General features: G+C 34.9%; 1 protein-coding gene across 4 annotated transcripts in view; it reads left to right on the top strand.

Annotated features, from left to right (window-relative positions):
• The window catches only part of STXBP5 (syntaxin binding protein 5), a 175,552-nt gene that overhangs the window by 53,677 nt on the left and 94,407 nt on the right, over positions 1–27,468 (top strand). For all 4 annotated transcript variants that reach the window (XM_032407703.1, XM_032407702.1, XM_032407705.1 and 1 more), the window contains exons 6-8: positions 1,046–1,109; positions 5,814–5,897; positions 23,931–24,054. In XM_032407703.1, the coding sequence (XP_032263594.1) occupies positions 1,046–1,109; positions 5,814–5,897; positions 23,931–24,054 (272 nt within the window). The remainder of the gene's footprint in view (positions 1–1,045; positions 1,110–5,813; positions 5,898–23,930; positions 24,055–27,468) is intronic.

The following is a 27,468-nucleotide window of genomic DNA, read 5'->3' as shown; positions in this document are numbered from 1 at the left end:
TTGGCAAGATTCATTTTCAGTGTTTTTTAAACAAATAGTTCTGTATTGTTTCATTGACAGAATTTGACATTAAAGATAAATTTGTAGCATCTCTCTTAAGTAATGTCTTGGTGCACCTGTGATAGTGTATTAAGCCTCGTTTTCCTTCCTATGGCGGGGATGTTATCATATCTCAGTCCCTTGGTACAAGCTGTGGGTTTTTGCTGTCTGTTCTGTGAGTTGATCACAACATCTAGTGGGTAGGCCTAGTGCAGATGTCTGTACGATTTCACAAAGGTCTCTCATGAAGTGGACTGGTGTCTCAGCCCTCGGAATTTATGAATAGGGAGGTGCTTATTCCTGCTGTATGGGCGTAAGTTCAGCTCCATTCTTAGCTACTGTATGACTTTTTTTTTCCTCTGACCAAGTACAGTGGCATTACTTTTGTTCACTTTTTAAAAAACATAATAGAATTTTTCGTATTTTTCATGTGAACTATGAAACTGGATAAGATGCTCCAGTTGGAGGCTAGAGTTGAGTAAAATAAGATAGTAATATTTTAGATGATGCTTTATTTAAAAATATTAATTCTGAGAATTATACGATGAGAATAGGGTTTTTTTGTGTGTGTGCTAAAATACTAAATTGATTCTTTCCTATATAGAAAGTATACTTATAAATTTTGCTGACTTGTATCAGTGTCACTATTTTTCTTCCAATTCCTATTTTTTTTAATTTAAATTCCAGTTAGGTAACATACAGTGTAATATTAGTTTCAGGGGTACAATATGGTGTTTCAACACTTCCATACAACACCCAGTGCTCATTACAAATGCACTCCTTTATCCTCATCATCTATTTAACCCATCCATCCCCACCTGCATTTTTCTTCTGAGTCCTATCTTGATCCATATTAGGAACTATACATCTCTTATTGATCACTTACTGAATTGTTTTCCTCCTTTATAAATGTATCTTTATTTTCCATTCATTGATTTCACTGTGATGAATATATAGTTGTATTGAAATTTTTAATTAAGAAAAAAATCTTACTATTCTATTTTAGGTCATCTAAATCTCACCCAGGACCAGTTGTCCATATAAGTGATAACCCAATGGATGAAGGAAAGGTAGAATTTTTTTCTAAAAATACATATTTATTAAAGGCATGGATTTTGGTAATTTTTAAAAATATGCAAACTGTTCTAGTACCACATACATTTACCTTGCAAAATTGAGATTTCTAACAAAGGTTGTACATCAAAGGCGTGTACTGGTTTATTTATATATTATGAAGAACAAGTGAAATAATTAGAATCATTTACAGTTTTAAAGAACAAAAAACCCTAAGACAAAATTTAATAAGTACTAGTAAAAGTTATTAATTTATTTTTGGCTTATTAAGATTTTCTGGTAATCCTGGCAAAAACTGTTTTCTTTTGCTTTTCAATTATTTTTAACACTTAATTATACAATTTTTGTAGCATTTATCACATAATGCCTTATGTTAAGAGTTGTCTGTAGCTCATCTCCCTTAAATTTCTCTTCATAGATAACTTAGATTAATAATGTAGAGATTTTTAAAAATAGTTCTTCATTTTTTTATATTCAAACCCAGTTTCATACAGTCAGTATCTAATTGTTGTTTAGATTTGTTAATACATTTAAAAATAAATAAAATTTCTTTTTCCATGAATCTCTTTCCTAATTCAGTCTCTTAAGTAGTTCTATTTAATGATATTTTTCTACTTACAGAATTTTATGATATTAGCCTACATAAACACCAGGATGTTTATCACTATCAGAAGTCAGTGAAATGAAATTTCTAGGTTTTGTGAAGGTTTTTTCTTCCCTCAATTGGTGGAAATGGTCTGGCCTTTATGTTGAGTTAACACTGTTCTCTTATTTGCCACTAGGAAAACAAAAAAGGATAGCTATACTGTTTGGCGTTAGCTTATAATCATACAGATGTATGTTTTGAGAGAAACTTTAAGCAAGTTGTAGTAACCTGTACCTTCACTTTATTTTCTTTGATACAAGGTACTTGTCTAGAAGCCAAGACTTTAGGTGGGAGGCATGGCAAGAGAATTAAAAACTTCCCTCTCTTCTACCTGGATTCAGTCTCTAAGTCATCTCAGTCCTTTCTTTGCAGTGTCTCTTTTCTATTGTCTCATTATGACCACTAAAGTTCAAGGCATTCCAAGCCATTCATGAGCCATTTCCACATCAATCTTCCTAGAATGCTGTTTTAATATTATTGCTCTCACGTTAAAAAGCTTTCAGTGGTTCTGCAGTAGGTAACAAAATAAAGCTTCTTTAAAACATAGCCCTAGGTTTCATTGTCTTTCAGAACATCTTTACCTGAATGCTATGCTGAAGTAAATAGTTACTTCCAAATGTGAGCTGCTTATTAATGCCTCCATGCCTCCTTTATGTGAGTCCCTCCCTTTGGAATGCTTTCCCACTATTCTCTCTCTTCAGCTGAATACCTACCCACATTTTGAGGCTCAGATTAAATGTATATCTTTCATGATATCTTGCTGATAATCCTGACTAAAAATGCTTTCTGTCACTTCCAAATTCATTAGCACCTTAGTTGTACAAGTTTTACAGTATTTGTCACATATTGCCATGTATTAGAAATATGTGCATATCTCACCTCCCCTGAACTTGAAAGACCCCTTGAGCATAGAGATAATACTTATGAAGCTTTATGTTTCCCATAGTACCCAACATATAAATAGTAATGCCTCTATATATACTTGATTTATTGTATAAATAAATTGTATATAACTGCTTATTATCATCCTCATTTTTTTGAAACCTGGCATTATGTTATTCTCCTTACTTTCCAGAGTTAATCTCACTCAAACATTTTTGAAATACTAAGGTACTAGAATAGATTATATTGTCTAACCTTTGATTTCTAATAGAAAAATCCACTTTATATCAATGACTCTCTACAGTTTCCAAAGATCTTTGTGACATTGTGTTGCTAAAGAAAGGTATAAAGTGACAGGGCAGGTTCCTCCAAAGCTAACCTATGGTAGATGCTACCACATTAAGCAAAGGTCTTAGCTAGGGAAGGTTAGGTATTAGTGTGAAATTACTTATGATGGTAACAGAAATAATTACCACTTATTGAATTCTGCTTTGTTTTGGGCACTGTGCTTTCTACTTTATATGCACTATTTTATTTGATCATCTTAACAATTTTTAAGTTAGTTATCTTCCCTAATTTACAGATGATGAAGCAGAGACTTAGTGCGATTATGTGTTCCAGAGGTACAAAGTTAGATATTGGTGGAGCTGGGATTTTGAATACTGATTGCTCTGATCTCATCCCCAGAGTTATTGATGTTGTAGAGAGTTATATTCATATTCAGCATACCCACTAATGCTTTTTATGAAAGAAAAAAGGAAACTAGTCAACAGAATATAAATTAACATCTCTGAGTTATGAAAGAGCCTAATAAGAATAAACGTTGAAAGAATTTTCCAAGTTTAAATACCATGTCTTTAAGTTAGCTCTTCAATTTTTTAATATTTAGGAGATTATGTGGATTAAAGCCTAACCTGTTGGCATAGATATCTAACATTCTTAGGATGTTAGAGCTGGCTAAGGGGTTAAAGCTTACTATAACCTTCTTATGTTATTAACATCTGGATGGGTAAAATTATTTCCTTAATGTTACATGGCTTCTGAGTAACAGATGTAAGACTAGAGCTTAAGTGACCTGTGTCCTGAGCAATCTAGTGCTGTTTACACTGTACATCAACTCTTAAATTTTATCCTTTCCCATCTCTTACTCCTAAAGTTTCTCTGTTACTTCCCCATCAAAAAATGCCATGTCACATGTCTAAGATATTTAGAAGGACTAGGAAAAGGTAAGGGAAGCAAATACCAGTTTTTCCTAGAAGGAGAATATATCTCACATTGCCTAGGCAAGAACAGTTTGTGTTAGCAAAATTAACTGTACTTCCTATAAAGATGAGGAGTTTTGTTAGCTTCAGTGAGTGCCCCTGTAGTCTGAAATCCACTAAATTGCTATGTCATTAAAATTAGTGGGTCTGCCCCAACTTTGTTCATATCCCCAGATTATAGGAAGAAGTATTGGCTACCTACTAATCACTTACGTATTCATTAAACAAATATTTATTGAGTGTCTCCTGTGCACTAGGCAGGATATTAGAGACCTATAGATGAAAATGCATGTGCTAACATAGGAGAAGGAGGATTTTAGTCTCTCTAGAAGAATTGGGGGTTGGCTTACCCAAGGGAGCAACACTAAATTGAGAATTAAAAATGAGTAGAAGATCACTCAATGAATAAAAGGAAAGGAGGTTTCAAGCAAAGGGAATATTGAGATTTTAAAAATGTCAAGGTGGAGGGTTGTGGGCAGCAGAGATTGGATAGAGAGTGGACCATTTGTGAAGCAAGAACATGCATTCCATTCTGGAATTTATTCATTCACAAAAAAACATGTTAAGTACCTACAAACACCAGTCAAGCTCTGTGTCTTACCGTAGTGGTGAACAATATAAAAACAGTCCTTGCCTAAATAGACTATTGTTATATTCAGTAAGAGGATTCAGCTAAGGAGAAGGCCATTATTGTGCAGTGACCCTTCAGATTAAAAAATGTACAGAGTGCTGTTGGAGCACATAGAAATGGGATTGACTTATGTTTGGTAGGTCAGGGAAGGCTTCCCAGAGGAAGTAATAGCTAAAACAACATCTGAAAAATTAGTAGGATTGGTCAGGCAAAGAAGATGACTTCAAATATGGCCCAGGAAGACAGCAAAGATAAGAGAAAGCATGAACTGAAAGATGTGCTGGAGTGTATTGAATAAGAGGGATGTGACAAGGGACAAAGCTGTAGAGGTCAGCAGAGGTCAAACGATGATAAATCTTGTAGGTCATATTACTCAGTTTGGACTTTATCCTAAAAGTAATAGTAAGGCATTAAAAAAATTTTAAAAGCATGCATTACGTGATCAGGTTTGCATTTTAGAATTGTTAAACACTAGCTACAGTAGCGAATGGGTTTAAAAAAGGAGCAAGACTGGAGTCAGGGAGACCAAGAGACCAGAAAAGAGGACTTTGTGTCTTGAACTAGTAGAGAGGTATTGGAGGTAGGGGAAAGTAGAGAGATAATAGAATGTAATTTTAAAATTACTTGATGATTTTTACCTGAGGAGGGAAAGACTAGAGTTAAGGATGACGCCCCCAAGGTTTTTGTCTGAGTGACTTAATGAACACTAAGATAAGGAATACTGAGAGAGACACTGCAGTAGTGAACACCAGAAAAAGAGGGTAGGGAAAAAATAATGAATTCACTTTTGGACACATACTTTGAGGTTCTTGTGGAGTAGATAAAGGGAGCCATCTCCACTGGAATTATGAGTCTGAACCTTATGAGAGGGATCTAGGCTGGATATAACTTGGAACTTTTTAATAGATAGATGAGTAAATGACATTGCCTGATAATGTTTTGAATTAGGAAATTTTGTAAACTCTAAAGCACATACAAATGTTAATTTTTATTAATAATTTATTATGTTATATTAATTAATGAAAATGTACACTCAGGACTTCAAAATGGTACTATTTTCTTTCTCAATAATTAGTTAAATATGTTAAGTCCCTAATCATCAAAGACATATAAATATGCAATGCAGTGTTATTTGTCATTCATGTGATTAGCAATGCAGATGTTTAATTATAACTTTATATTTGAAGCATATGAATGATAATAGTTATCTTTATTGTCAGCAAATAAATGTTTCACATAATATCATTCCTAGGTCATGTGACATTTTCTTTTATTACAGCTTTTGATTGGCTTTGAATCAGGAACAGTAGTGTTATGGGACCTCAAATCAAAGAAAGCCGACTACAGATACACATATGATGAGGTAATATTATTTTTGCTAATCAAATATTATTTTTGTCATTTTTCTAATTAAGAGCAGCTTCTTTAAGAACTTAATTGGTGATTTTAGTTGAGGCAACCTTTGTAATTGCAATAACACACCTAATACATACATACATATATATATATATATATATATGTATGTATATATATATTTATGTAATCACATAGCTCAAAAGATTTAAAAATAATCTCTTTTCCATCCCTGTTATTTGGCCATCCAGTCCCCTTACCTCTGGTACTGGTGTTACCAGTTTCTCATATATTCTTCTAGAGGTATTCTATCATTTACAAGCAAATTAATAAATGTATCCTAAATAAATCCTATTTTTGTATTATAGACAAATGATAGTATACTGTAGACACAGTTTTGCTTGCTTTAAGATCCAAATAAAGATTGACTGTGATTGATTGATGTCTTCTAAGTCTCTTTTAAACTATAGGCCTCTCCTCTTACTCTTTGCCTTCCCTTTCTTACTTCATTCCTTCTTTTTGGCCATGTATTCACTGAAGATAGTTTATCAAAGACTAGATTTTTCTGGTTCCATCCCTCTTGTGTTTAACATCTTTTTTTGCCCTTAGATTTCCTATAAAATGGATAGTTTACTGAGGCTTGAATAAATTCAGGTTCATTTTTTATTTTTAGCCAGACTTCTTAAATGATGCTGATGCTCTTCTGTCAGTTGGAGTGTTAGTGTCTGTGAGGTTAGCAGCCAGTGCTGTTCAAAGCCTAGATTTATTAATACAAAGGGGTTGCAAAATGAAGATGTTCTAATTCTGTAATTCCTTCTCTATTTATTAGCTCAGAGACACTTTAGTGTAAAGAGAAACTTCTCACATACTATTTGGTTAAATAGCAGTATTATAGTTAGTAAAGGAAAGCATATGTGATTCTTTCCTTTTATTTCAGTATTTACTCTAAAGGGGTTCTGTAATCCCAGTGGTGACCAATTTGTTCTTGCTTTTAGTTTCACTATGTACTTAAAGATTTAAATATATTTGATGTGCTTCAGTACATTGAAGTTATTATCCTTATTGATTTTCAAATTCTCCCGTTTTGGTCTGTGAACCTCCTCCTTTTGGTTCCTGAGTTCTTTGGTGATAATAGTCTTGGATAGCTTCCCTGCTATCTGTTATAAAAAGTATAACTATTAATCTGTATATTTTTGTTTCGAACTTAGAATAAGATTTTTTCCTTATGAAATGTGGCTTCTTTCAGTGTGAAATGGTATCTGGTAACTGTAATCTGGGGATTAGTACGGGTCATGATTTCTAATTCAATGAATAGAGCTAGGAAATGTGTAAGTGGTTTTGCTTGTTTTTAAGATAAAATATGTCATGTCTTCATACTGATGCTTTCAGTTACTTAAAACAGCAGACTATATTGAGTAACTATAATAATACTTGGAATACTTTATAAATGTTTACATGTGGTCGTTGTAAGCATGGCTAAAAGAATTTCCTTTGTTTTCATAGCTGCATACTTTTTGTTTTTATTTTTTTTCATACTTTTTATTTTTTAAGTTTTTAGTTACTAAGCACTGTGGTTCACTAATCAAGATCTTAAAAGTATAAAAAAGAATATTTTTAATAAAGGGTTCTTCTAATTTCATCGGAAGTTTTGACCTGTAAATCTGTTTTCTACACTAAAATCAGAGCAGAATTTAAAAATTCACTTTTTTTGTTTTGCTTCTTATAAATTTAAATAGTGATCTTGGCTTTAGCTGTTATGGAGTCACAGGGACTGGATTTACCCTCTTGCCTTAAACAAATACACTGGAAAAATACGTGAAACAACAGTTTTTAGAAATTAGATAGCAGGTAGTAAGAACAGAGATTCCTTAGAGAAGAAACAAACAAGGTGAGCCATTTAGTTGCCTTAGCTTATGGCCTAGAGATTTTTCCAGGTCTCAGTACATAAAGGGGAAACCTAGGTAGAAACTCAGTAGTCTCTCTGAGTTGAGGAGACAGAATTGAGAATTTGGGGAAGCCAAAGTATTTGTAGCCTATAAGGCAAGGTACCAAAGGGTAGGGAACTACCTAGAGAAAGAGAAAGAGTTAGAAATCTACAGGGAATTCCCCACCCTGAGTCTTCAGGTAAATACTGATTAGTGTGTGGGTATGAGGCTTAGAAAAGATCCATTAGAAAGGAGTAGGTAAAACAATTGTCATAGCACACAGGGCCAAGAATAGTTTACATTTGCAACAGAGTGGGGAAACCTTGTAATGCATGGGACATGAGGAAAAATACTCAAAAGGTACTGCCTCAGTCGTGGGTCTACACTAACCCTAAAGACACATCTGACTGGCCTAACAAAGCTTAAAAGCAAGCCTTGAGAAGTCTAAACTGTTTTCAAATAATATACTCAAAAAAGCTCAAAAATATTCCAAAGAATATAATAATAACCCACCATAAATTTCACAATAGTTAGCATCCAAACAAAAATTTGAGGCATAGAAAGAAGCCAGAAAGTATGATGCAAAATGAAGAGAAAATGCAGTCAATAGAATAAGACTCAGAAATGACACAGATGATAGAATTAGTAGACAAGGATATTAAAACAAATGTTACTAAATGGGTTCCATATGCTCCAGAAGGTAAATGAAAGCATAAACATTTTGGAAAGGGTTTTTCAATTCTTCCTTGTCCTAATTGGAATTTCTAGAGATGAAAAAAATAAAATGAGATAAAAAATACTCTGGGTTGGTTTACCAAAAGATTTGATCTTGCAGAAGAAAAGATAATGAACTTGAAGACATTAACAGTGAAACTACTCAATATGAAAGATGGGCAGAAAAGGAGCAGAACATCAGTGAACTGTGCTTCAACTTCAGGCAGACTAATGTATGTGTAATGGTCCTAGAAGAAGGAACATGGACAGAAAGTATATTTGAAGACATAATGACCCAGATTTTTCCAAATTTGATGACAAATATAAACCCTATAAACTAATAGGATATATAGATATCTCAGAAGTTCTGTGAACTCAAAGCAGAAGGAAAATGAAGGAAAGCTATATAAAAGCACATGTTTCAGTTGCTTTAAACTAGACCTAGTGATACAGAACATCTTAAAGGGAACCAGAGGATGTGGGAAGGGAACACATTAAATACAGAGGAACAAAGATAAAAATGACAGCAATGGTTTCCTTACAAACAGTCCAAGCCAGAACACAGTAGAACAACACCTTTATGGTACTGAAAGAAAAAATTGTCAACCTAGCATTTTATATCCAGCAAAATATCTTTTCAAAACAAAAGAAAAATGCTTTACACACATCAAAAACTCAAAGAATTCGTCACTTGCAGACCTTCACTGCAAGACATGTTAAAAAGTTTTTCATGCAGCAGGCAAGTGATATAAATGGAAATATGACTCTACTCAAACAAATAAAGGACACCAGAAATGGTAGATATGTAGGTAGATAGAGAAGCTTTTTAACTTTTTTATTCTCTTTAAAAGGTAATTATGCAAATAAAAAATGATAAAAATGCATTGTAGGATTTCTGACATGTAGAATTAAAATATAGACAATAGTAGCACAAAGGTCAGGAGACAGAATCTTTTTGTAAGGTTATTATACTGTACCTGAAATGTTATGATATTACTTGAAGGTGGACTATGATAAGATAAAGACATATGCTATAAATTCTAAAGGAAATACCAGAGCAACAAGAGTAACCTAGATAGTTAATCCAAAGAGGAATATAAAATGAAATTTTAAAAATATTCAATCCAAATGGAGGCAAAAGAGGAAAAGAGGAACGAAGAACAGATGGCAGAGATAGAAAAAAAATGGCAGGGCAACAGATTTAGACCCAGCTATGTCAGGAATCATATTAAATGCAGTCATTTAAACATCCCAAATAAATGGCAAAAATTGTCAAATTAGATAACAAAGCAAGATCAAACTCTACACTATTTAAAACCCACTTTAAATATAATGACCCAGAGGTGGAGGAGCAAGATGGTGGAGGAGTAGGAGACCTAAATTTCGTCTGGTCCCAGGAATTCAGCTAGATAGGGATCAAACCATTCTGAACATCTACGAACTCAACAGGAGATCGAAGAAAAGAATAGCAGCAACTCTCTGAACAGAGAAGCGACCACTTTCTGGAAGGTAGGATGTGCAGAGAAGTGAATCCGAGGCGCTATTCGGGAAGATAGACGGTGGGGGAAGGGGCCTCCCTTGGCCGCTTCTGGCAAGTGATAGAGCAGCAGAGCACAAAATCGGAACTTTTAGAAGTCGGCTCTGCTGAGGGACGTCGCTCCAGTGGCTAAGCAGGGGGTGGAACCCTCGCCAGGACAGTGTGGTCTCAGGACCCGCGGGGTCACAGAAAGACCAGGGGTGCCTGAGTGTGGCAGAGCTCCCAGGTATCGGAGTGGGGAAGCCGGCTGCAGAGACGGAGCCGAGGAGCGGGCTCTCAGCTCGGGGTTGCCATAAACCGTGATCCGCGGCACAGTCGGGCCACTGCTCCTCCAGCAGGGACCCAACAAGGGGCAGATCCGGGGAGACTCCCCTTCCTCCCCCGGGAGGAGCGGCGCGGGAGCGCACCGCAGGGATCTGCTGGGTTTGGAGACTCCACACGAGGTCATGTGCCAGAGATAGAAATGCTTGGTCACAGGCCGGGTGAGCACGGAGAGCAGCTGGAGACTGGGGAAACAGGAGTGATTGACGGCTTTTCTCTGGGGGCACACTGAGGAGTGGGGCCCCGAGTTCTCAGCTCCTCCAGGGCAGAGATTGGGAGGCCGCAATTTCCACTCTCATCCTCCAAAGCTGTATGGAAAGCTTGCAGGGAACAAAAGCTCCCGAGAGCAAACCCGAGCAGATTACTTAGCCTGGACCGGCAAGGGCAGGGCAATTCCACCTCCTGCAAAGACATTTGGGAACCAAGGCAACAGGCCCCTCCCCCAGAAGGTCAGCAAGACGCGCTCGCCAAGACCAAGTTTACCGATCAATGAGAACAACAGAACTCCAGCACTAGGGGAATACTGCACATAGAATTCATGGCTTTTTTCCCCTGATTCTTCAGTCTTTCAAAGTTAATTTTTTTAATTTTTTTTTGTGTGTGAATTTTACTTTTGCCCTTTTTCAACCAACATCTTATCAATCCCTTTTTTAAAAAATCTTATTTTTCATTTTTAGAGTCATATTCTATCCCTTCATAGTAGTTAACCTTATTTTTGGTGTATATATATATATATATGTAATTTGTTCTCTCTTTAAAATTTTGGGATATAGTTTCTTCTAACAGATCAAAATATACCCTAAATCTCTAGGGTGTGGCTATGTTCTAGTCTCCTGCCTGATCACATTCTCTCCCTTTTTTTTTTTTTAAATCCTCTTCTTTCTTTTTTCAACTAACTTCTTATCAATTCCTTTTATAAAATCTTTTATAATTTTCATTATTACAGTCATATTCCATCCCTTCGTTGTATTTACCCTTATTTTTGTACATATATAAGCTTTTCTTTTTTTAAAATTTTAGGAGGCACTTTCTTCTAACAGACCAAAATATGCCCAAAATCTAGTGTGTGGCACTGATCTATGCACCAGCCTGATCATATTTGATCATACCCCTGTTTTTATTTGTTTTTTATCTTTTTCTTTTTCTTTTTTTCTTTTTTCTTTCTTTCCCTTTCTTTTCCCCCATTTCAGGTTTCTTCTGATTTGTTTAGTGTATATTTTTCTGGGGCCATTGTTACCGTGTTAGCATTTTGTTCTCTGATTCATCTATTCTCTGGACAAAATGACAAGACGGAAAAAAATCACCTCAAAAAAAAAGAACAAGAGGCAGTACCGACTGACAGGGACCTAATCAATACAGACATTAGTAAGATGTCGGAACTAGAGTTCAGAATGACGATTTTAAAGATACTAGCTGGCCTTGAAAAAAAACATGAAAGATATTAGAGAAGCCCTTTCTGGAGAAATAAAAGAACTAAAATCTAACCAAGTCAAAATCAAAAAGGCTATTAATCAGGTGCAATCAAAAATGGAGGCTCTAACTGCTAGGATAAATGAGGCAGAAGAGAAAATTAGTGATCTAGAAGACCAAATGATGGTCTTTTATAAAGAAGCTGAGAAAAAGAGAGATAAACAACTACTGGATCACGAGGGCAAAATTCGAGAGATAAGTGATACCATAAGACGAAACAATATTAGAAACAATATTAGAAGAATTGGGATCCCAGAAGAAGAAGAAGGAGAGGGAGGGGCAGAAGGTATATTGGAGCAAATGATAGCAGAGAACTTCCCTAATTTGGGGAAGGAAACATGCATCAAAAATCCAGGAGGCACAGAGACCCCCCTCAAAATCAATAAAAATAGGTCAATACCCCGACATCTAATAGTAAAACTTATGAGTCTCAGAGACAAAGAGAAAATCCTGAAAGCAGCTCAGGAGAAGAGATCTGTGACCTACAATGGTGGAAACATCAGATTGGCAACAGACCTATCCATAGAGACCTGGCAGGCCAGAAAGGACTGGCATGATATATTCAGAGCACTAAATGAGAAAAATATGCAGCCAAGAATACTATATCCAGCTAGGTGGTCATTGAAAATAGAAGGAGAGATAAAAAGCTTCCACGACAAACAAAAAATAAAGGAATTTGCAAACATGAAACCAGCCCTATAAGAAATATTGAAAGGGGTCCTCTAAGCAAAGAGAGGGCCTACAAGTAACAGAGACCAGAAAGGAACACAGACAATATACAGTAAAAGTTACCTTACAGGCAGTACAATGGCATTAAATTCATATCTTTCAATAGTTACCCTGAATGTAAATGGGCTAAATGCCCCAATCAAAAGACCCAGGGTATCAGACTGGATAAGAAAACAAGACCCATCGATATGCTGTCTGCAAGAGACTCATTTTAGACCCAAAGACACCCCCAGATTGAAAGTGAGGGGTGGAAAATGATTTACCATGCTAATGGACACCAAAAGAAAGCTGGGGTGGCAATCCTTATATCAGACAAATTAGATTTTACACCAAAGACTATAATAAGAGATGAGGAAGGACACTATCTCCTACTTAAAGGGTCTATCAAACAAGAAGATCTAACAATTATAAATATCTATGCCCCTAACATGGGAGCAGCCAATTATATAAGGCAATTAATAACAAAAGCAAAGAAACACATTGACAACAATACAGTAATAGTGGGGGACTTTAACACCCCCCTCACTGAAATGGACAGATCATCTAAGCAAAAGATCAACAAGGAAATAAAGACTTTAAATGACACACTGGACCAAATGGACTTCACAGATATATTCAGAACATTCCATCCCAAAGCAGCAGAATACATATTCTTCTCTAGTGCCCATGGAACATTCTCCAGAATCGATCACATCCTAGGTCACAAATCAGGTCTCAACCGGTACCAAAAGATTGGGATCATTCCCTTCATATTTTCAGACCACAGTGCTTTGAAACTAGAACTCAATCACAAGAGGAAAGTTGGAAAGAACTCAAATGGAGGCTAAAGAGCATCATACTAAAGAATGAATGGGTCAACCAGGAAATTAAAGAAGAATTAAAAAAATTCATGGAAACCAATGAAAATGAAAAAACAACTGTTCAAAATCTTTGGGATGCAGCAAAGGCAGTCCTAAGAGGAAAGTATATAGCAATACAAGCCTTTCTCAAGAAACAAGAAAGGTCTCAAATATACAACCTAACCCTACACCTAAAGGAGCTGGAGAAAGAACAGCAAATAAAGCCTCAACCCAGCAGGAGAAGAGAAATAATAAAGATCAGAGCAGAAATCAATGAAATAGAAACCAAAAGAACAGTAGAACAGATCAACGAAACTAGGAGCTGGTTCTCTGAAAGAATGAACAAGATTGATAAACCCCTGACCAGACTTATCACAAAGAAAAGAGAAATGACCTAAATAAATAAAATCATGAATGAAAGAGGAGAGATCACAACCAACACCAAAGAAATACAAACAATTATAAGAACATGTTATGAGCAACTCTATGCCAGCAAATTAGATAATCTGGAAGAAATGGATGCATTCCTAGAGATGTATCAAATACCAAAACTGAACCAGGAAGAAATAGAAAACCTGAACAGACGTGTAACCACTAAGGAAATTGAAGCAGTAATCAAAAATCTCCCAACAAACATAATCCCAGAGCCAGATGGCTTCCCAGGGGAATTCTACCAAACATTTAAAGAAGAATTAATACCTATTCTTCTGAAACTGTTCCAAAAAAATAGAAATGGAAGGAAAACTTCCAAACTCATTTTATGAGGCCACCATTACCTTGATCCCAAAACCAGACAAAGACCCCATCAAAAAGGAGAATTACAGACCAATATCCTTGATGAACATGGATGCAAAAATTCTCACCAAAATACTAGCCAATAGGATCCAACAGTACATTAAAAAGGATTATTCACCACGACCAAGTGGGATTTATTCCTTGCCTGCAAGGTTGGTTCAATATCCACAAATCAATCAGTGTGATACAATACATTAACAAAAGAAAGAACAAGAACCATATGATCCTCTCAATAGATGCAGAAAAAGCATTTGACAAAGTACAGCATCCTTTCTTGATCAAAACTCTTCAGAGTATAGGGATAGAGGGTACATACCCCAATTTCATAAAAGCCATCTATGAAAAACCCACAGCGAATATCATTCTCAATGGGGAAAAACTGAGAGCTTTCCCCCTAAGGTCAGGAACGCAGCAGGGATGTCTACTATCACCAGTGCTATTCAACATAGTATTAGAAGTCCTAGCCACAGCAATCAGACAACAAAAAGAAATAAAAGGCATCCGAATTGGCAAAGAAGAAGTCAAACTCTCACTCTTTGCAGATGATATAATACTTTATGTGGAAAACCCAAAAGACTGCACCCCAAAACTGCTAGAACTCATACAGGAATTCAGTAAAGTGGCAGGATATAAAATCAATGTACAGAAATCAGTGGCATTCCTACACACCAACAACAAGACAGAAGAAAGACAAATTAAGGAGTCGATCCCATTTACAATTGCACCCAAAACCCTAAGATACCTAGGAATAAATTAACCAAAGAGGCAAAGGATCTGTACTCAGAAAACTATAAAATACTCATGAAAGAAATTGAGGAAGACACAAAGAAATGGAAAAACGTTCCATGCTCATGGATTGGAAGAACAAATATTGTGAAGGTGTCAATGCTGCCTAGAGCAATCTACACATTAAATGCAATCCCTATCAAAATACCATCGCCTTTTTTCAAAGAAATGGAACAAATAATCCTAAAATTTGTATGGAACCAGAAAAGACCCTGAATAGCCAGAGGAATGTTGAAAAAGGAAATCAAAGCTGGCGGCATCACAATTCTGGACTTCCAGCTCTACTACAAAGCTGTAATCATCAAGACAGTATGGTACTGGCACAAAAACAGACACATAGATCAATGGAGCAGAATAGAGAGCCCAGAAAGGACCCTCAACTCTATGGTCAACTAATCCTCGACAAAGCAGGAAGGAATGTCCAATGGCAAAAAGACAGTCTCTTCAACAAATGGTGTTGGGAAAATTGGACAGCCACATGCAGAAGAATGAAACTGAACCATTTCCTTACACCACACACAAAAATAGACTCAAAATGGTTGAAAGACCTAAATGTGAGGCAGGAGTCCATCAAAATCCTAAAGGGGAACACAGGCAACAACCTCTTCGACCTCAGCTGCAGCAACTTCTTCCTAGAAACATCGCCAAAGGCAAGGGAAGCAAGGGCAAAAATGAACTATTGGGACTTCATCAAGATAAGCTTTTGCACAGCAAAGAAACAGTCAAACAAAACCAAAAGACAACCGACAGAATGGGGGAAGATATTTGCAAATGACGTATCAGATAAAGGGCTAGTATCCAAAATCTATAAAGAACTTATTAAACTCAACACCCAAAGAACAAATGATCCAATCAAGAAACGGGCAGAAGACATGAACAGACATTCAGACATTTTTCCAAAGAAGACATCCAAATGGCCAACAGACACATGAAAAAGTGCCTAGTATCGCTCGGCATCAGGGAAATCCAAATCAAAACCTCAATGAGATACCACCTGACACCAGTCAGATTGCCTAAAATTAAGTCAGGAAAGAACAGATGTTGGCGGGGATGCGGAGAAAGGGGAATCCTCCTACACTGTTGGTGGGAATGCAGGCTGGTGCAGCCACTCTGGAAAACAGTATGGAGGTTCCTCAAAAAGTTGAAAATAGAGCTACCATACGATCTAGCAATTGCACTACTGGGTATTTACCTCAAAGATACAAATGTAGGGATCCGAAGGGGTATGTGCACCCGGATGTTTATAGCAGCAATGTCCACAATAGCCAAACTATGGAAAGAGCCAAGATGTCCATTGACAGATGAATGGATAAAGAAGATGTGGTATATACATACAATGGAATATTATGCAGCCAACAAAAGGAATGAGATCTTGCCATTTGCAATGACTTGGATGGAACTGGAGGGTATTATGCTGAGCGAAATAAGTCAAGCAAAGACATGTATCATATGACCTCACTGATATGAGGAATTCTTAATCTCAGGAAACAAACTGAGGGTTGCTGGAGTGGTGGGGGGTGGGAGGGATGGGGTGGCTGGGTGATAGACATTGGGGAAGGTATGTGCTATGGTGAGCGCTGTGAATCACAGACCTGTACCTCTGAAACATAATACATTGTATGTTAAAAAATTAAAAAAAAGAAGATAGCAGGAAGGGAAAAATGAAGTGGGGGAAATCGGAGGGGGAGAGGAACCATGAGAGACTATGGACTCTGAGAAACAATCTGAGGGTTTTAGAGGGGAGGGGCGTGGGGGATGGGTTAGCCTGGTGATGGGTATTAAAGAGGGCACATACTGAATGGAGCAATTAGTGTTATACGTAATGAATCATGGAACACTACATGAAAAAATGATGTAATGTATGGTGATTAACATAACATAATAAAAATAAATAAATATAAAGACCTAGAAGTGTTAGCAAAAAGATGGAAAAGTAATGTTAGCACCACATTAGAAGAGTGCTGAAACGGCTGTATTAATATCAACAAAGTAGGTGTACAAGTGCTTTCTTCAAGACCAGAACACCATTATTTTCAAAGATACGTGGAATATTCACCAAAATAGACCATCGTTTGTGCCATAAAATCAATCGTTATAATTTTAGAAAAATTGAAATCATTAAAATCATGTTCGTTTAGTATAATAGAATTAAATAAAAAATAATAAGGTAGATGAAAAATCTACAAATATTTGAAAGTGAAACAATATATTTTAATGGGTCAAAGAAGAATCAGAAGATGAGAACGTATTTTGAACTGAAAAAAAGATGTGAAAATAGGACATATGGAAGTCTATGAAATGCTGTTAAAGTTTTCAGTAAAGCATTATTTATGTTAGAAAACAAGAAGAGTCTCAGATCAATGCCCTCAGCTTCCACCATAAGAAACAAGAAGAGTAAATTAAATCCAAAGTAAGTGGTAGAATTGAATTAACAAATAAATGAAATAGATAACATAAAAACAATAGAGAAAATTGGTAAAATCCTCATTTAGTGGAGTTCAATAAAATTGGTAAACACACAGCCACAGTGATAACAAAAAAAGAGAAAAGGCACAAATTACCTATAACAGGCATGAAAGAGGAGATTATTCAATTTCTACAGAAATGCAAAGAGACTGGTAAGGAAATATGTGCAATTTCATTCCAATAAATTCAGCAAATCAAGTGGACAAATGCCTCGAAAGACACCAAATTCCTTGAAAGTACCAAATCCCCTTCTAAGAGAAATATTTAACCTGAGTAGCTTTATATTTATTTAAGAAATTGAATTTTTAATGACAATGTTTCCCATGAAGAAACCTCCAGGTTCAGAGGGCTTACTGGTAAATTTTAGCAAATAGTACTCACTGTACCCAAACTCCTTCCAAAAATGGAGGAGAGTATACTTCCCAATTCATCCTGTGAGGGCTGCATTATCTTCATACCAAAACCTGACAAAGAAATTGTAAGAAAGCTGCAGACTATTGAACAGATATGCAGTAGAGATGCAAAGTCATAAAACTTATTCTTAATAAAGAGTAACAAATATAATGACTAAATCTTACGTTTAAATAATAATGCTGTAGATGTAAGATCTAACTTCTAAATTGACTTGTTCTAAGGTAAACTGAGTGAAAATTTCTGGCTATATTTCTGTAAGTTCATGCTATTTTACCTCTTGTTTCATATAAAAATACCTTTATATCTTATTCTTAATGCAGATCGCCAAGTGTATAATTTTAGACATTGAAGAAATTATTATAGTTCTCACTTAGGTTAAAGTTTTAAGGTTAAAACTTTAAGACCTTCACAAAATACCACCGCACACCCCCCTTCCTCCAATATTTACTTTCTATCAGTGGTGTTTTACTTCAGTCACATTCATTTTTATTATACTGGGGCAAATAAATAGCATTATGATATCAATTCTGAACATTTCTAATATAATAGAAGTTCTTGGTGCAGTTTTAATTGTTCATTTGATTTCTTGAAGATGATTTAGATGGGTGGGAGTAATTGAAACAGAAATTCATCTTTACCCTTAAGCTTTTGTTGCTTTGTGTAACCATAGTATTTTTCGAATTGACAAACTTACCTGGCTTTATGTCTAAATGATAGACTTTGAGCGTACTTGGGATAGTATTCCTAATTTTCTACAGATATTTTCTGCATAGGATATTTTAATCTATATAAAATTATATTTCTTCAATGACATTTCATTCTTTTTAGGCTATAAATAGTATTAAGATATTAGTACTCTTTCTGTAGTAACTAATGTGTTGGCAGAAGTGAAATACAGCATTATTGATGTTTTAAGACAGTAATTTAGTACTTATCAAACTATTTTAATGGTTATTCTTTGTCATGTTCAGAATCGATCAATGACTTTTGTATTCTGGTTTCATGTTGTTTTTTCCTAGTAGACTGAGAAGCCACAGATAGAAATATAGGTATAGAAAAAAATAATAGTACGTACATTGCTAGTGCATTTATCTCATGACTGTCAGTCTTTTAAAAAAGAATATTGAAATAATATGTTTGTAACTCACAGCATTGGAATCAGTAAGATTTTAAAAAATTATGTTTCACCCTATAGATATTCACTGAAGCATTTATTCCTTTAAGGTTTCTTTTCAATGTTTAGAAAGGTGCTTTTAGTTTTTAAGACAGCTTATTTTCTGCTTATTTATCTCTCTTACACACACACACACACACACACACACACACACTCCCCAAAGATAAAACAATGCTTAGAAGAATGAATAATTTGTTTACATTTTCGGAATATCTAGAAGAGTTTCATTTGGGTTTTATTTTTAATGGAAATGGCAGTGTTTTCAATTTATGCCTGTTAACGTCTTTGGAGAAGAGAAGCTATAAATCACTTAATATCCAGTATATAATAATTTTATCAACTATTTTCCAAAAATGTGTTGTTCTATGATTATCTTACTCAATTAAACAGTATTACTGTTGTCTCCCTTCTACAATGGAAATAATATTAAAATGTTCATAAGTTAAAATACTAGGGCCAAAGCTGTACAGTTTAATGTATGATTCATATATACAAGAAATAATTCATCCAGTACTCTAAGCATTCACTTTATTATTTGATAACATGAGAATAAGAAAACTAGAGTGTTTTCAGTATTTCCTTTCCATGTATTTGCAAGCATTATAATTTTTTTTAAATTTTTTTATTGTTATGTTAATCCCCATACATTACATCATTAGTTTTAGATATAGTGTTCCATGATTCATTGTTTGTGCATAACACCCAGTGCTCCATGCAGAACGTGCCCTCCTCAATACCATCACCAGGCTAACCCATCCTCCCAACCCCCTCCCCTCTAGAACCCTCAGTTTGTTTTTCAGAGTCCATCGTCTCTCATGGTCCTTCTCCCCCTCCGATTTCCCCCCCTTCATTCTTCCCCTCCTGCTACATTCTTCTTCTTTTTTTCTTTCTTAACATGTATTGCATTATTTGTTTCAGAGGTACAGATCTGAGATTCAACAGTCTTGCACAATTCACAGCGCTTACCAGAACACATACCCTCCCCAGTGTCCATCACCCAGTCACCCCATCCCTCCCACCCCACCCCCCACTCCAGCAACCCTCAGTTTGTTTCCTGAGATTAAGAATTCCTCATATCAGTGAGGTCATATGATACATGTCTTTCTCTCTTTGACTTATTTCGCTCAGCATAATACCCTCCAGTTCCATCCACGTCGTTTGCAAGCATTATAATTTAAAATCAAAGTCTATTACAAAATTTTTTTCTTATCATTTCGGTGACATTTTCTAAGGTTTTAGGAATAGTAATTATACTAGCAATCAATGTTGCTTTTGAATATAATTTTAAGATCTTATTTTCTAGGGGAAAAGAAATTATTTTTGGTGTAAGTCTGCTATAAATGTTAATCAGTTTATGTATAATGTAGGAATAGCTGGACTAAGATTTATATACAACTTTTATTATGAAGTGATTCTAATCATATTGCTCAGTTTGCAAAACAAGTAAATAGGGAATTTATTTAATTTCCCCAGTATTTTGAGTTAGTGAGTATGAAATTTGATAGGTAAATAGCTAGCCTGTTATCTTTCCAGAAAATTATTCTTAAAGATGCTCTCTTAATTGATAAGAATAGCACAAAGCATCATATGTACTACTTTTGCCAAAGCCAAATAGATATCATAGTTTTAAAAAATGTATCAGAGTAGGCAGTGCTCATGCTTTTCTTTTAATTTTCACAGATGAGAATACTGTCATACTGTTAATCCATTAACTGCCTCATGAGCTTTATTACAGTTATGATTTCTTGTCAGACACTGCATCTTTTAAAGAAATATTTTTAGATTTGTATATATTGCTCCTGTGGCTTATGCCAATAGCTGTATCATCTTCCCTCCTTTTTCTCTACATTTTTTCTCTATCCTGAATTCATCATGTTTCTCTACAACTTTTATATATCTCGTTTATTACGTTAGTTTCCATTCATTTTGCTCTTGATCTCTCCTGTTTCCCTTCATCTGTATCTGTAGTTTCCCATTTTTTAAAAATCAAGTCACCTCTTAAGAATCTTCTGGAATTGCATATCTTGGAAAAGGAAGCCAATTTACATACAAAATTCCTCAACCCTAGTGGATGGTACCTACTTTATATCTCATATCATCTCCCATGAATTATTCAGTTTTGCTCCTAACCCACCTTCTGATTGTAAAGGTGTGCCAGGTTTGGTTAGTTAGATTTGCTATTCCCACTTTGTTTACATAAATTTCTACCTCATTTTCTCAAAAGGACTAAAGAAAAAGTAAAACTGCATGTTTTATACTTATATAGTTTATATGTGGTATGTATTATACACATACTTTATATACATAATGCTACTTAAGTATATATCAGTATACTTACCCATATACTATACTTAGATAATATATACATATATACATATAATACAGACATACTTAAGTAGCATATGTGTAGTATTACATGCAGTGGTATTAAAGAGACTATTAGAAAAAAGTGATATCTTGTATGAAGTTGAATTTGTATTTAGGAAATTGCAGAAATAATTGAAAAAATCATGTATATTTATTGCATGCGTAAGTTTGTATTTGGTTATTCTTTTATGGAGTATTTTCTGGCATTTGTTTCTCTCTGTTATCCAAAATAATTGTGAACCACTGGTCCCTATAATTAGTATTTACTTTTGGAATAGTTAATAATTTAATACCATCTTTAAAGTAAATGGTACTTTTAAACAAAGGTGTATATGATTTTCTTTAGCAAAGTAGAAATAGTAATTCTTTATAAATATTATATATTTTTGTATATGATATACATTTATATGTAGGTTAAGATTAGAATGTTTTTATTTATATATTCAGACAACACTGAAGATCTCTCTTGTATTTCCCTTATCACCTTAAAAAAAAAATTTAAAAGCTTTGTATAGCTCCTTAGCTCTACTTATATTTTACAGAAATAATTTCATCTGTTAAGGCTATTAAGGGATTATTTTAAGATTGAGTTTATGGAATGTCATATATGTATCTTGGAATAAGCTTATTACTGTTGAGTAAGCTTTTATTTAGGGGGTGTCTGAGTGGCGCAGTCAGTTAAGCTTCTGCCTCATGATTTCAGCTCAGGTCATGATCTCAGGGTTGTGAGATCGAGCCCCATGTTGGGCTCCATGCTCAGTGCAGAGTCTGCTTGAAATTCTCTCTCCCTCTCCCTCTGCCCCTCCCCTGTGTGCTCATGCTCTATCAAAAATAAATGAATAAATCTTTAAAATAAATGAGTAAATCTTTAAAATAAAAGATTGTAGGGGTGCCTGGGTGGCTCAGTTGATTAAGCGTCTGCCTTTGGCTCAGGTCATGATCTCAGGGTCCTGGGATCAAGTCCCACATCAGGCTCCCTGCTCAGTGGGGGAGCCTACTTCTCACTCTCCCTCTGCAGCTCCCCCTGCTTGTGCTCTCTCTCACTCTCTCTGTCAAATAAATAAATAAAATCTTTAAAAATAAATAAATAAATAAAAGATTTTATTTAGAAATTTGTTAGAGATACTTTGAACTTGAAATATTGTGTTAAATATTGGCATTTAGAAACACAGCTAATTGTCTTTATCCATCTTCATTTAAATTTTAATACTGTTTTAAATATATAAGCATATGAGGAGCCCAAATAAATGGACATTGAGGAAGATGATAGTAAATGTTGACTTGTATGTAAGTGGAACTCTTAAGGTTCAGTTCCATGGTTTTGTGCTGTCCTCAGCAGTTCTGCCTTCCAGTAGGGCAGCTTTTAAAGTCAATTGACCATTAATAACTAGAAGTGTATCAACTTGAGTTGAAAAGAAGTAATTTAAAGAACAGAAATCACCCAGGAGAATGATTTAAAAAAAATTTTTTTTTTGCAGGCAAAATAAATAATATTAGAACCAAAAAATTAAAAGGTTATATACTTTGGTCATATAAAAGTATTTTTCAGATAGTTTTTAAGTGGCTCAGAGGCATAAAATAAGTATCTAATCAAAAAAGTGTCCCTTCAGGGGCACCTGGGTGGCTCAATCCTTAAGTGGCTGCCTTCGGCACAGGTCATGATCTTGGGGTCCTGGGATCGAGCCCCGCATCAGTCTCCCTGCTCAGCAGGAAGCCTGCTTCTCCCTCTCCCACTCCCCCTGCTTGTGTTCCCTCTCTTGCTGTGTCTGTCAAATAAATAAAATCTTTTAAAAAAAAAAGTGTCCCTTCAGATTTTAAAAATCATCTCATTACTGTGAGAAATGGATAACATGTCTTGAAGCTCTCAATCTGAGGTATTTTTAATTGATCCTAATTCCAAATATATATTTTTGTCTCCTAATTTTAGTTAATTTAAAAAATTTGTTCTAGGGGTGCCTCGGTGGCTCAGTCGGTTAAGCATTTGCCTTTGGCTCAGGTCATGATCTCAGAGTCCTGGGATCCAGCCCTGCATCAGGTGGGGCAGATTCAGTAGGGAGTCGGCTTCTCCTTCTACCCTTCACTCTCCTCTTTCTCTCTCTCAAATAAATAAATAAAATCTTTAAAAAAATTGTTCTGTCTAATACAACCAGTTTTTCTGATGAGATATTGGTTGTAATTACTTGGTAATTTATGTGTAGGTGTAGTTTATTCTAAGAATCTATAAGAATACATTCTGTTTTTCTGAACTCATTAATAATACGTGTATCACTATTATATCATTCTTATGCTGGCTTAAGGAATAAAGTAAAAATAATTTAAAATAGTGTCAATACCATATTAAATCTCATTTGCATTAAAGAGGGTTATGGAAATGTAAAATTAATGTGTTGACTTCAGCTTGGAAAATAATGAAAAAGTTTAAAGTGAAAATTACAATACCAATTGTGTATAGCTTGGTTTTTAGATTTTGTTTCTAAAAATGGAATTCTTCACTCCTCTTCTATAGGCTATTCACTCTGTTGCTTGGCATCATGAGGGAAAACAATTTATTTGCAGTCATTCAGATGGCACCTTGACTATATGGAATGTTAGGTCTCCAGCTAAGCCTATACAGACAATCACTCCACATGGTAAGAATGTATTCCTTTTGAACACTACATAAGTTGTGATGTACAATAAACTGTTCTGAGTTTCCATTTGGATTTATTTGTTTTTGAGGATAAGAATGAGTTTTCTTTCATTTTGAGGAAATTAAGAATATGTATACATTTAGAAATAAAATGTAACAACCAGGTAATACAATCTCAAATTAACTGTATTTACAATTGAAATTTCAAATTTGAACTTTGAGAAAGTGAATGGTACATTATATTCTGAATATTGTTTGTCCAGTAGTCCAGAAAGTAAGTAATTTTGTGAATGATACAGGACTTACTTTAAGCCTTTGTCATCTTAAAGTTATCAATTGCAAGTTGCTAATACAAACATACACATACATACACATAACAGTTTGCAGAAACACTTTGAACTCTACAAAAGGTAATTTTATGCATTGAAGTATTATGTCAAAGGTGTCCAAGATCACCCCAGGTTTAATGATTTACTAGTAAGACTCACAGGACTCAGCAAAAAGATGAAGAGCAAAATCAGCAAAGGGAAAAGGTACATGGGATGAAGTCTGGGAGAAGCCAGGCTCAAGCTTCCAATGGTCCTTTCCCAGTAGAGTGACACAAGACATGCTTTAGCAATGAGTTATTACCAGGTGTGTGAAATGTTGTCTATTGTGGAAGCTCATTTGAGCCCAGGAGCCCAGAGTTTTTATTGGAATCAGTCCATAGCACTTTCTACTTAGAGCACGCACCAAAATTTCAGATGCCCAGAAGGAAATCAGGGATTCATCAGGAATTGTTTTGTTCATACAAACAACTTAGGCACAGTGTACCACCCTTATCAGTCTGGGAATGGTGGAAACCATCTTGAAAGCCAGTTACCAGATGCCAACCAAGAGCTAACCTTTTTAGGGGATAGCAGTCTCAGGCTTGCTTGTTCTTTTCTGTGCAAGAGCTATTTATAGAACCTCTAAAGTTTTATTAGGGTGTTTATGAACAGATTACGAAGGCCTTCCTTGAGTTTTGGATGAAGTTTAGGAATTTGCATTTCTTTATTAATCTGCATTCTCCAACCACCCTAAGAGACTCTTAGCCAGTGGATTTAGGGAGATTAAAGGAACTGTTCTTTACATTGGTAGTCTATTGAAGAATATCTTTGTGGTATTGCTAATATTTCATTGTTTGCTTTAAAATTATCAGTGCCCGCTTTAAAAAAGTATTGGTCCATCCTGAATTATTGCAATGTAGAAATTAAAGAAATAGTAAAATTAAATATTTATCTGTGGCAGGATGGGTTTTTAGAGTTGTTTGTTTTTTAGAAAAAAATAGTAATTCATAAAGCCACACATTTTAGTATACTTTACCATTGCCTTGTGGTTGCAGTCATCTGGAAAAGCCCTAATTTTAAATTTGCTCTGGATCTACTTGTGCAGGCATCCAGGGGATAGATAGCCCTTATGATTGAGGTTCCAGTTTTTCTTAATATATTTTCATTCTTTATTCTTTATTCATTCTTTCATTCTTGGTGATACACCTGAGAATTACCACAAATTTTAGGATTTCCTAAGACCTCTAGAACCTTAGAATCCTGAAAACCAAAAAAGATGATTAGTCTTAAAAACTTTCATTTCAAATTTAGAGAAAATGAACCTAGTATCAAAGGCAGTAGAAATATGTAACATTGGCTTTGCAGTTTTAAGTCTATCTAAATTTTTATCTTTTTTTAATAAGAATGGTACTTTTTTCTTTTGAATCACTTGAGAGTAAGTTGTTGACATACTGCCCAGTCACCCCAAAACATTCCAATACCTATTTTTTACAAATAAGAACATTATCCTGTATCACCAAGTTTTGCCTTTTATCAAAAGGGTCTATATGCAGATTACATTTAGTTGTTTCAAACTGAAACAGTTCTTGAGCCTTTTCTTGAGTTTCATAACTGACAAGTTTTGAATATTCTAGGTCAGTTATTTTATAGAATGTGTCCGCATTTGGTTTTGTCAGATGGTTTTTCATGCTTAGAATCAGGTTTGGAATATCTTAAAACGATTGATGCATTCTTTTTGCTGCCTCTCAAGTGGAACTTGCGTTTGATTTGTCCAAATTGATGGTGTCTTATACCTTGATCCCTTGATTAAACTTCTGTCTGTTAGATTTCTCTATTATAATGTTCTTTTTCCTGTGAAATTGATAACTATTTTTGATTTGTATTTGTAATCAATAAATATTTGGATTTGAAGGAGGTACTTTGAGACTCTATCAACATACTGTTCCTCCTCAAACTTTTATCCTCTGGTTTTAGCACCTGTTGTTGTTTCTTGGCTGGGTTAATTTTATTGTGGTAGTTGCCAAATGGTAACTTTTCTATTTAATCTTGACCTCTCTTTATATCAAAAACTTAGATCTTTGGGAGCAGACTCTGAGAAGTGGCATAAGTAAGTTTCTGTAGAGTTTATAGTATCTTAGCAAAAGAGGGCCACTAGCTAAAATTATTTTTAAACAAGACAAAGAATATTTGATTTAGTATTTTTTTTTCAAAATTAAAATCCAAACAAAATGTAAATACTTTTTTTCTGTGGCAGGTGTTAAGTAGGATGGCATTTATTGCATATTATAGCAGTCTAAAAATGTAGATGATCAGATGTACTCTTTATTTATAAAATATGAATTATTTTTGATAGTAGTAATGTTTACTGCTTATTTTTAGTGGTAGGTAACCTACCAGAGTTAAATTTATGTTGATAGCTGATTTCAGTGACAAAACTAAGTGCATTTTTACACATTAAAGTACAAAGATGTGTTTTTCATGCCACGACAAGGTGTCATGTATTCCATATATCTCTCTACTTTATGGTATATAATTTTGGTATACTAAATGTCTGCTTTGGATTGAAAATTAGGGTTATTTTCTCATTACTATCTTCTGTTGTGATCTCTTGCTTTTACTTTCTGGCAGTTATGGTAAATTACTTTATACTAGACTTAAATTTTTTTCCGTTTTGGGTTTTTTCTAATTTAAACCTATTTAATGGTTGTTTGAGTATCTTCTTCTTAAAAAACATTTGTAAGTATTACCTTGATAGCTAGGAACTAATTGTACTTTAAGACTCCTACCAGTACTTCATTATGTGATGTTTAGTGTTAAGAATAGTTTAAGATGTCCTTGAATAATCTGTTCAGAAGACATATTACATCAGCCTAACATGGGGTTTTAAAACCAGAAGACCTGTGGTCAAGCCCTGGTTCCATAATCTCTGGGTCTATGACCTGTGGGAAGTCAGTTAACTTTTCTGAACTTCAGCCTTCTCATCTATAAATGGAGATAATTAAATTTAATCATCTCATATGGTTGTTATGGAGATTATTTTTATTTATTCAACAAATATTGGATCTACCATGTAATAGGCACAGTTCTACATCCTGGATTAAATAAGC

This window comes from Phoca vitulina, unplaced genomic scaffold, assembly GCF_004348235.1.
Source record: "Phoca vitulina isolate PV1807 unplaced genomic scaffold, GSC_HSeal_1.0 scaffold9, whole genome shotgun sequence".
Lineage (NCBI taxonomy): Eukaryota > Metazoa > Chordata > Mammalia > Carnivora > Phocidae > Phoca > Phoca vitulina.
The sequence above is the reverse complement of the archived record's forward strand: the minus strand, read 5'-3'. Positions and strand labels throughout refer to the sequence as shown.